The sequence below is a fragment of the Octodon degus genome, unplaced genomic scaffold (genome assembly GCF_000260255.1).
Source record: "Octodon degus isolate 3935 unplaced genomic scaffold, OctDeg1.0 scaffold00220, whole genome shotgun sequence".
Taxonomy (NCBI): domain Eukaryota; kingdom Metazoa; phylum Chordata; class Mammalia; order Rodentia; family Octodontidae; genus Octodon; species Octodon degus.
Window position 1 is genome coordinate 2,272,995 of NW_004524796.1, and position 12,063 is coordinate 2,285,057.

At 38.9% G+C, this 12,063-nt stretch overlaps 1 protein-coding gene and 1 pseudogene across 1 annotated transcript in view; one reads left to right on the plus strand and one right to left on the minus strand.

The window, feature by feature from the left end:
* Positions 1–12,063, minus strand: part of St8sia6 (ST8 alpha-N-acetyl-neuraminide alpha-2,8-sialyltransferase 6) — a 133,639-nt gene that overhangs the window by 65,767 nt on the left and 55,809 nt on the right. The window contains exon 3 of the mRNA XM_004645205.3: positions 11,573–11,662. Within this exon, the coding sequence (XP_004645262.1) occupies positions 11,573–11,662 (90 nt within the window). The remainder of the gene's footprint in view (positions 1–11,572; positions 11,663–12,063) is intronic.
* LOC101560975 lies at positions 4,383–5,153 on the plus strand (annotated as a pseudogene).

The following is a 12,063-nucleotide window of genomic DNA, read 5'->3' on the forward strand; positions in this document are numbered from 1 at the left end:
ACCAAATATATTTAAAAAAAAAAAACTAAAAAGGAACCAGTAAATAACAATTCAGCAGCTATAAGAGAATGCAAAGAAAAATAATATAAAAATAGTAGTTGTCAATAAAACAGTAGGAGCAAATGACATAAAAAGACTATTTGCAGAAGGACTAGCAGAAAAATTTCCAAACATGAGAAAAGAACCTGACATACCAATAAGTGAGGCATACAGAACTCTACACAGCCATAATCACAATAAATCTTCAGTTAGACACACAATAATCAAGATCTCAGAAATTTAGCAAAAATAATAGAATATTAAAAGCTTCCAGAGAGAAGAAACAGATCACCTACAATGGAAAGCCCAGCAGAATCATACCAGATTTCTCAACACAAACTGTCAAATCAAGAAAAGTTTGGAGTGAAGTATTTCAGGTCCTGAAAGAAAATAACTTCCAACCCAGGTTGGTGTACTCTGAAATTATCTGCCAAATCAGTGGCAAAATAAGATCCTTCTATGATAAAGAACAATTGAAGAAATTCATGACCACCATATCAACCCTACAAAGAGTACTGACAGATATTCTAGCAAGAGAGAGACAGAAGTGAATACAGGTTCAAGAACAACAGAAAGGAACCACCAAACAGCAAGTAATTAAAAAGAGAGGAAAAGTACAGAACTTATTATAGGAAAATAACATGACAAAGCTAAGCCAATATGTATCAGTTATAACCATCAATTGTCACTACCAGTGTCAGCCATGGTAGATACCCAGGGTCAGAGAGCCAAGTTTGAACCAGCAAGAGGCACCTCCAGTTTTGACAGCAATTACTCAGATCCAAGACTCACAAAAAGAAACCAAGATCAGCATGAACTTCAGTGGAGTTGAAAGGCCAGCTTTCTGGGTTATCCATCACCCTACCATAATGTTACTGCAGGCTTGCTGGGATCAGGTCTTTGTCTGCCCTCTTTGTCTACCAATGACAATAGAGACATGCCCTGACTTTTTTCTTCTTCTCTTTTCTTTTTTCTTTATTTTTATTTTTATTTATATATGAGTGTGAACATTGTTTCTAGTTTTTTTGTTGTCATTTTATCTTGTCCATGTTGTTTGTTCCTTCTTTCTTTCCTTCCTATTTTTTTCAGCACTTAGCCAAAGTTTACATAACTGTCATTGTACTCCAGCCTTACTGCAAACTCTTGTTCTATGTTGTGTTCTCATCTGTTTAAAATTTTCTCTGCTGAGGATAAAGTCACTTTATTGAGGAGATATTTGCTGTATACAACTTTCTGGCTTATTTTAGTTATAGAGCTACAAACCTCATACAGTTAAAAGTGACAAATTCAGAGCTACCATTTTATGTCATTTTCTAGGCTGGGCTTGATGTTCTGGCTATTATGTATTTAAATATATTAGTCAAGGTAACATAGTTGCTGTAATCAGTTATTTTTCCATTTATACCAAGACCAAGATTGCCTGAAAGTCATAAATGATACCACAAGGCATTGCCAGAGAACCAGGGGCTAGGCCAAACAGGCAGGAAATTCTCATTCTGAATAAATTGAAGAGGCAACAAACTCAAAAGCCAAAAGCCACCTACACTTAGAAACATCTCTCAAAAGTAGTCATATCCTAAGGAGCTCTCGATACTCGCAATAAAGCTACCTACCATAAGCAATGTACAAGCAGCAATGCAGAAACTAAACTAAAAAAATTGCAAAATGAGAAGTCCTGGAATCAAGATGCAACTGAGGACTTGCAGCATTCCAAAGACAAACCCAGGGAGAGTGAGATGGAAAATTCAAAACCCACCTTCCTGAGCTCTGGTAATAGTGAAAGTAAAAAAGCAGATGAATGGGGCTATAGAAAAAGCTAAATTAGAAATAATTTCTCAGATAACTAAAGAGAAGGTGACCAGAATGAAGAACATGTTAGTTACTGCAGAGTAAATATAGATTAAAAAATAAAATAAAATAGGAAAATGATGGAAACCATGAACACACAACATAGGAAAGAAATGGAATCTTTGAAACATGAAAACAGATATCCAGGAAATTAAAAATACATTCAAAGTATATACTGTACAACCAACTAACATAAGGACAGAATAACAGACATAGAATTCAGCTTGTGGTTAGCAATGATGAAAATGAAGATTTATTGAAAACAGGAGAAAAAAAAACAGGAGAGACCATAAAAACTCAGTTCAACAGCCACTAGATGATGCAAAGAAGGATAAGATAAGATTGATCAGAGTCAATAAGAAAACAGGCAGTAGCACAAATGACATAAGAACCCTGTCCAGAAGTAATGACAGAAAACTTCCAAACTAGGGGAAAAAATATGACATACATATAAGTGAGGCCTACAGAACTCCAATTATCCATGGTAAAAAAAATCTATACCAAGGCATATAAAATAAAAATTCAAGAAATTCAACATGAGCATAGAATATTAAAAGCTGTTAGAGAAAAAGAAACAAATTACCTATAAAGGAAATCTTATCAGAATCATAGCTGACTTTAACACAAGGCTTCAAGTCCAGGAGAATTTAGAGTGATGCATTTTAAATCCTAAAAAATAATAATAATAACCTTCATAGCAGATTGATAAAACTATCTTTCAAAACTGGTGGAGCAAATACTTCCATGACAAACACTACCTGAGGAAATTCAAGATTACAAATCACCACTCCAATATGTTCCAAAGGTGAGATGGGTATGGTGATGTGCGCCTGTAATCCCAGCACTTGAGAGACTGTAAACAGGACTATCACTACAAGTCTGATTTAGTAGAGAGCTCCTGAACGCCCTGTAGATCCTTCCCTAAAATACAAAAAAAGAAAAAAAAATTCCAAAGGATATTTTAGGAAGACATAATGAGGACTACACCTCCATCAACCCCAACATAATGTTCCACTGGCAAGGCAAGCAATTAAATAGAAGGGGAGAAAAGAAAACCAACAGGAAGATAATATGACCAGAGTAAGTATAGGGATCTGTTGGACTCTCAGTAGTCCCCAGGAGAAGATGGTAAGAGAATTCAAAAAATAAATACAAGCGATAATAGCTGAGGTCAGGTGGTAGACCAAGCTTAATAGGCAAAGGCAACAACATCAAAGCATTTATTTATGCTTTCTCCAAGTTACAAGACACAATGTTGCCTAGGAACTAATGGCTCACAGTGTCCAGGAAGGATGTTTTGCTCAAGATTGAAATAGCTTGACTGCTTTAGGCAATAAGGACTCATCCTGCCCTCCCACATAGGATCAATTTCCAGCTTTAGTGGCTCCCAACAAATAAGTCAGTAACATATGGACTGGGGAGACAGCTCAGTAGAATAAGTGTTTTCCTGGCAAGCACAAGGTTCTGAGCTCAATCTCTGGTACAGAAAAAAAAATCAGTTATAGCCATCAGTATAAATGGTCTCAATTCACTAATTTGAAAAAAAAAAAAAAAAACCCAGCTTGGCAGAATGGATCAAGAAACAAGATCCAACAGTATGCTGCCTACAAGAAACATATTTAACACAAAAAGAAAGTCATAGACTGAAAGTCAAAAGAGGGAAAACAAAAATGTAAGAGAAACCAGGAAAAAAAAAAACCAAACAGGGAGATGTAGTTACTGTTTTCTGACAAAGTGAACTTCAAACCAAGATTGATAACAGAGATAAAAATGTCACTACATCCTTGTAAAGGGAAGACTCCCAATGGAAGAGATAATAATCATAAAGATATAGGTACTAATACTAGTGTTCCAACTATATGAAACAAATTTAATGGACATGAAAAATCAAAGCAAGATAAACTGGAGACATTTCCAAGTAAGTGGATGCACCTTTAGATTATACTCCTAAGTGAAATAATTGGGCACATATGTTTAAATATCATATTGTTTCTCTGGTATGAAAAACCAAGAGGATCAATAAAGACCAAAAGCGCATAACGGATATTGGGAGGTGGGAAGAGGATGTTCAAATGTAAAGGCAAGCAAGGGAGGAGGGAAAAGAAAGGAAGGAAGAGAAAAGGAGAAGAGAAGGAAAAAATGGAGACAGAGTTTTGATAAATAAGAAGAGGAAGAGGATTTGAAGGAAGGGGAGGGGTTTGGGGAAAAAGAAAAATCAAGATATATATGGGCAGATACAAATTCCCTGTGATGAATGAGATCATTGTGCACATATACAATGTATCAATAAAATTAATTTTAAAAAATAGAAGGAATTACATTTCTTTAAAAAAATAAAACTCATGTTAGTTCACAGTAAAAACAGCAAATTACATATATAATATATACGAATAAATATATAACATCGTATATAATATATGTGAATTTAAGAAACTCTTTAGGCCCTAAGACTGTTTATTCTGAACTACATCTACAGAGCTCTGCACGTGCTGACGATGGCAGCTGCAGCAGCAAGGTTGCCCCAGGCCACGGTTGTTTGACAGGTGAGCATAATTTCTCGTGGCATTTCTGTTTCTGTAACCTTTGTACCTGTTACTTCTAGAAGAACATGCTTGACAAAGACACTGTGGTCTGGGTCTCCTCAAGCCAAACTCACCTTCAGCACCACTTCCTTGCATCATGCTCCAGCTGTCACCCTGCACACATCCTCTTTTAAGGGGACAGCTGTGGTCAATGGAGAATTCGAAGAGCTAAGCCTTGAGGACTTTAAGGGGAAATATTTGGTGCTTTCCCTCTACCCTTTGGATTTCACCTTTGTGTGTCCTACAGAAATTGTTGCTTTTAGTGACAAACACAATGAGTTTTACGATGTGAACTGTGAATTTGTGGCAGTTTCAGTGGACTCCCACTTGACTCATTTCACTGGATCAATACACGAAGGAAGAGTGGTGATTTGGGCTGTATGAACATAGTACTTTTGTAAGATTTAACTACATAGATTTCCCAGGACTATGGTGTACTGTTGGAAGGTCCTAGTATTGCCCTCAGGACTCTTCATAATTGACCCCAATGGAGTCATCAAGCATCTGAGTGTCAATGATCTCCCAGTGGGCCGAAGCGTGGAAGGGACCCTTCACTTTGTGAAGGCATTCCAGTTTGTGGAAACCCACGGAGAAGTCTGCCCAGTGAACTGGACACCAGATTCCTCTACAATCAAGCCAAGTCCAGTGGCTTCCAAAGAGTACTTCAAGATGGTCCATCAGTAGATGGCCATGTGCACCTATAGCTGCCCATCCAGACCAAAGCCACAACCACACACCCACAGGATTTTCAGAGACGACTATTTATAGACAGCAAAGCCCAGTTACAATTGTCCTTAGAAATAGTACTCTAAATGCACTGATTCTGTAACTCTGGCTAGGGCTTTCTAAAGGCAGTCAGTTGCTGACCTCAGGAGATCTCCCTGGGCCATCTCTACAGCTAGCAAAGTTTTCAGAAACCCAGTTCCAGTTTCCTCAATCAGTGAGCTACATCTACTTACTGGTGATTGTTAAATGACTTCTAGAATAATTCAGGGCATTAATGCAACAAGGGTTCAGGCAATTCTGTAATGACTTCAGTGCTTGTTCACAGACCTCCTAACATAAAATCTCCTATCAATAAAGAAGTTACCGAGAGAAATTTAGGACAATAAGAATGGGGCATGTTGGTGTTCGGTGTTAACTTCTTATTTTCTGGCCAATCCCTCTCCACCATGAAAGGGGGCAGTGATGTATTTTGGTTCTCTTAAAGGCTGACCAGAAAAGGCAAGGTGAAAGGTCTGAGGTGAGCAAACAGACAAAGCTGTAAGTACCACTTTAGAAAGCAATTAAAGGCCACAGATTTAAAGCTGAACAGCGTAAATCATCTATTATTCTAGGCCAGAAGATCTTAGATACAACCAAAAATCTTTCTTTCTGGCAGATAACTTGAAATTTAGGAATACTTGCTTTGTTAGCAGGCTGTCAAGTGATATGCTCACGCTCCAGCTTTTGAAGTTTGATCTGCCATAATTTACGCCTCCTCCTTTCATGCAGCAATTCAGGTCATGTTGTTCTCTCCAGGATAAGAGAATGAAGAGCATTTAGGGCCAGACTTCAACTTTCTTTGTGTGTTAACTTGCAAAACAGCACCTCTAGCTAGCATCTTGATGCCAACCTGTAAAGAGGCTATCTTTCAGAAAATTCTATTGTCCTCAGTAATTAGCAATGCAACTGCCTGAAACAGTTCATCAGGCACATTTACTTCTCCAGTATCGTGAGGCAGATGCCACACCTAGGCAACACAAGGCAGACATTCTAAATCTTAATTCTGAATGTTTGTATCTTATCCTGGAAAAGCCATCTAAAGAAAAGTGAGCCTTCCATGCCTCAATGATTTTTCAGAAAGTGACAGGACAGTAGCTTACAGTCTCTTCCAGAGAAATCCTATAAATCCTTTCATGGGGGACATGACTAAAGCTGTTCAAAGGCTCAGAAGGTGTTACATTTGCTACTGTTTAAAAACAAATGCTTCTTCCCACTTGAAGAGAGTACAACTCAGCTATAAAGAAAGATAAACTTGAAGCTTTTATAGTAAATGGATGCAAAATTTAAATAAATGTGTAAACATTGTATTGTCTCCCTAGCATAAGAAACTGAAAGAATAAATAAAATCTGAAGGTACAAGAAATATTGTGAAAGGGAAACAAACTCCTAGGGAAATGAGAAAAGAAAGAAGAAGGGAAAAAAATACACACACACACACACACACACACACATACACAAGATAGCTAAGACAATTATACTACTAATTTCTATTGGTTTATTGTAAGGAATAGTTAATGCTTAATTTATTTTTGACCAGTTTTACATGCTTATATCTGGTACTCTAAACTACTTTGAAGATAACAATATGCACTATAACAACTATTGCTGATTTCCTATCATCTTGTTTGGAAATTTTGTACTGTTTTTTAGTAATTTTCCTTATTTTAAGAAAATATCTTAAAAATAAAAATAAAATAAGTTTTAAGAGACACCTTAGGGCCTGTAGTCAAAAGGGATGTCAGATGAGAGGGCTACTGTATACACAGCCGATGCCTGGCTGCCAACCTCAGACTGGTGCTTCCTTTCCATCGCATGCTGCGGTTGCTTCAAGCAGATGCTCCGCTAGGCGCTAGGACCTCAAAACCAGCCCTACATCAATTCCACTCCATTGCCCAAGCCCACCACATGCTCCCAACTGCTCCCTGGACCAGACCTAGCCAATGGAATCTGAGTGGAATGATTGGTAATTGACTCTTCCCCTTTCACTTTATTTTCCCTTTCACTTGGGGCACCACCTGTTGAAGATAAGGAGAAGAAAACAATTTACTGAGACACCCTAGGAACAGCCACCAGAGACATTTGTCTGATCAAGTAGAAACAGTAAGCACTGAAGGAGAAGAATAAAATCTTGTGCTAAAACATTGAGTATTGAGAGATTTTGTTAGAATAGTTCACGTTCTCTGACCAAATAGTAAAAATTAAAGTAACTACATTTTAGGGGATCCTAGATTCTTGGAATAATGGAAAAGAAATCAAAGGCAGTGAATGCTCCAAAAGTGATATAATTTGGATTTTAAATGTTGTAGTTTATGACCTTACAGACAATTTTTTAACATCTGGGAATTAGAAATGCATATAAAATGTACTGAAGTCCTAAGAAATCAGTCCATCCATCCATTCATCCATCTATCCATCCATTCATTTATTTATTCAACAAATATTTCCTAAGCAACTAATTCATGCTCAGGACTGTGACAGGCACCTGGAACTGTGAATAAGACCCTGTCCCACTTTCTTGGAGTTCACTTTCTTAAACAAAGAACAAAGAATTATGACACATAATCCCCTATCCCACTGGCTGTCCTAATGGTAACTGCTTAATTTTCTTTTATTCAAAAAATGTAGTTGTGACTAGTGGAGAAAAAGAGTGCTATTTTCTTCTCTATATAACTTTGTCTTTCTAAATTGTATTTTAGCAACCTGAAAGGGACAAATTGGCTGAAGAAAGAGAACATTCTAAGTCTTTAACAGACCGTGACAAAAATAGGGCTAAATAATTATTTCTAAGAAAATGAAATTACTTTTTTTTATCACGATACCATGAATGGCTTTCTCAATTGTCCCCTGTAAGTCTGTAATAACACTAGCTGCAGAACACATGATTCCTGACAATAGACAATACAACTGAAAAAATTAGTCTCCTGTGTTCAAAATAACACTTTCATAACAATGGGAAATTCGTGCTTGCTCTCTCCAGACCTTTGCTGTGCAGAATACCAGTGTAGGCTAATTATATGAGCTAGCTGAAAATTGTGTGCATAATGGAAAGGCAACCCCCTAAAGATCCACACAGAAAAGGTCTTACCATCAAATGCAAAACAACGGGAAAAAAATAAGAGAAAAAAAAACCGGAGAGAGCAAACATAAGAGCATGCACTGGGGCATCCTCATTAGCATGCTGCAGTGAACTAGTGCTGTGGGTTCTCACCAAAGACTTGCAAGAACTTCCAGGCTTCAAAATGACACCTTCCATGCTAGAATGCCCCCATGCTCAATCAGTGTTTGGCCATGATGTGCAGCCACTGATCATCCCTTTGTTGAAAACTGTTGTCGTTTTCGGGAGCCAGAGTTGGAAGTGTTAGAGAGCTGAACAGAGTATCAGGCAAGAGCCATGTGTTATCAGAACATCACCATCAACGTGCTCAGCACGCACGTTGGCCAATGAGCAGCCGGGCCTCCCCAAGCTATGCTGGAGCAAAGATCAATTTCTCCCAGTTCCACTTTTCTTGTGTCTTCATGCTATATGCTTGATCTCTGAAAGGCAGTTTGGGCTTAGAATAAAGTCTTCCAGGAAAAGTCGAGCAGAGCCTTGTAATCCCCTCACATCCAAAAAACAACAAACAAAATAACAGGTCCACCATGACCAAACAGATGTGACATGCCATCTGTCATACCACAGATATTTTATTGTGTGAGGAGAGAAACATTTGCACAAGTGTTACAGCCAATCTGTAGTAAGTTGGGGTCCCTTTAGAAACCCTGGTCAGTTCAAATCATATCATTCAGGGCTTTGAAGAAGAGGCTGTGCCCCAAAATGTGGGCAGCTGCTATGGCTTGTGTCTAGATGTCCCCCACAAACAATCATGTGGGTTATAAGTGGGGCTTCTTCAGAGATGGCTAGATCTAGTCTGTGCGAATTGATTTATGATACAAGGCTAGGATCAAGGACATGTGGATTAAGGTTATCACTGATACCTGCCCTAAGTAGCCTAGATAAGATGAAAGGTACAGAACGATGCTGTCAAGATTCCTTGTTGCTTTTGCTACCTTCTGAGCATGACAAGCTAGTCTCTTTGTTGCCCTCCGCCAACCCGACCTGCCTTGAAGCCAACAAATTATAGACTAAAATTTCTACAAACTGTAAGGCAAAGAAACCTTTCCCCCTTCAACTTTGGGTGTCAGGTATTTTATCTTAGCAAAACGAAAAGTGCCTAAGACAGCAGCCTAACTTATCCCTAAAGTGAGGCATCCAGTAGAAGGAAGAGAGAAAGAGAACAGGAATAGAAAGTGAGCAAGGAGGAGGGGGGATGAAATCTAATTCAAGTCATGGCCTTAATCCAAATGACCCAGTCCCTTCCATGGATTTAGGTGGCAAGGAGGGAGCTTTTCTCCCAAACACTGATGTCATCCTCCTGTTCCCATTTGATGATATCTAAAGAAAAAATAAATGCAAAAAAGCACCAGAGTCCCTTACCGAAGTCCAAACCATTCCACTTTCTAGACAAGCACAAGCCCAGGCTGTGGTAGAGGGCAGCAAGCATATCGAATAGAGAATCAATGCAACGAATTCCTCTAGTATGCTGGGGGATCAACACTTGGAATTGAGGGAACACACACACACACACACACACACACACACACACACAAATATTGATAGGCTATGCTCTGTTATATAGAGCAATATCAAGGATGAGACTGTCAAACTGGATTAGCTGCTGACACTACTCATGCCCAGTACTAAACTTTCTAATAATGTAAGGATCTGGGCAGTTGAGAGACTGATAAACCATGGAGAAATCAGGGGCATCAAAGTTAATGCCTGGATTCAATCTTCCCACACTGACCTAGTCCAGAACAGTAGTTGAGGTCTCTAAGTGAGGCTTAGAGAGGTGGGATTTCTCACAGAGTAGGAATATTTCAGTTATGAAACATTTTTTCTTTGTTCCTGTGGATGCCCTGGTCAAGCATGACCTGCTTCTTTGATCCCAGGTCCTACTTACTATGGGTGACACCTCAGCCAGGGAGCAGCTTGCTAAGGACAGTCCATGGGTCTAAGGTGTCCTCTTAAGAAAGTCAGAAGGCTATTTACTCAGAGGCTGAATAGCAGAGCAAACCAGGCTACTGACCTTGCTTTCTGTTCCTTCGGGCTAACCTGCCAGACCCCTGGGGAAGGAAGTGAAAGGACTACAGGCAGCTGTTTTAATGCCTGCCTCCCACAAGTGCTATTTTTAAAATTAAAAGAGGAAAAAGGAAAGAGGGATGTTGTGTGTGTGTGTGTGTGTGTGTGTGTGTGTGTGTATCAGAAAGACAGAGACACAGAGAGACAGACAGAGGAGAGAGAGACAAAAAGACGGGATGCAGAAATACTGATTCTTAGGGAGACAGAAATACAGAGGTGAAACAGAAAAAATATGGAGAAAAATAGAGGAGGCTGCTGGGTCTTCCTTAAATATGTCTGGCATGAGGAATATAGCTTTCTCTTTCTGCTGAACAACCTTCTACTCCATTAGCCAAGCACACAGCAAAATGAAACTTGGATTACCTCCCTTAAGGGAGACTTTAGGCTGAAGCACATGTCCCGCCCCATCTCCACGCACATCCTCCATCCAGCACTGTTGCATTCTGCCCTCCCAGCACAATCTCAATAGCTCTCTTCACTTTGGAATCTCAGGACACAGTGCCTCTTCTGTCCAAGAAGCACAGAAGTTTTGGATTTCCTTCCTCCAGTCTGAAGACAAAGATGCAATTGGCTCCCTAAAATCAGGATTGTAAGTAGAAGTAGGCAGAACAGGAGAGATCTAGAGCTGGAACCAGGGCTTAATCCTTAGCCTGAAATAATAACCTAAATTTTGTACAAGAAGATAGTTTTTTAGGATAGGGTCAGAATACATATTGGAGCTTCAAAAGAAGTGAAGGTCTTAAGACCGGGCATTGTGGCGCACGCCTGTAATCCCAACACTTGGGAGGTTGTAAACAGGAGGATCACTACAAGTCCAATCTACACAGGGAGACCCTGTACACCCTGTCCTAAATACAAAAATAAAATAAAAGAAAAGAAGTGAAGGTGTTTAAGAGCATGGCTAGAAAACTACACCATGTTTTCAATAAATATGGCTCTAGAAACAGACAAGTTGAGTCCTTTTGCCAGGGCATGACCCGGATTGGCATTGTGTGACCCACTATCCATCCTCCTCATCAACAGGAGCATCTCAAAACCCTACTCCAAGCTGGAGAGTGAATCTAGACTCACTTTGCAAATGACTGCTAAGATGCTAGGGAGAACTTAAATGCAAAATACTTATTGTCAAATTAAATTAAATATGAAGAGTGATACTTACCCTTTTGTTTTGTTGGATAAAGACTTAATGCCATGCTGCAGATTTTTGCATTTCTCTGTCAGTTGGAGTGACTTCTCATTCAGATACGTGCTGTTTCATAAAAGAGATAAAAAAGACTGATTAGAATGAAAGCCTATAAGATAGTGTTAACATCAGATTTAATTGATAAGGTGTGTTCAAACAAAATCTGATTTTCATTCCACTGTTGGATTTCTCCATGGAAAAGGAAATTGATATTTTGACCTCTGAAGGTTCTAAATTTTCAAAAAGTTTACACTACCAAGGCAAACTAAAAAGAAAACTATTTGGACACATTCTACTTTCACATTTTCATATTTGAGGTTGGTATGTAAGATGAGTAGGTGGGCTGGGGAGATAGCTCAGCAGTGTAAGTTAAGTGTCTGCTTGGAAAACTCAAGGTCTTGAGTTCCATCCCCAGTACCAAGAAATAAAAGAAAGGAAGAAGAAAAAAGAAAGAGAAAGAGAAAGAA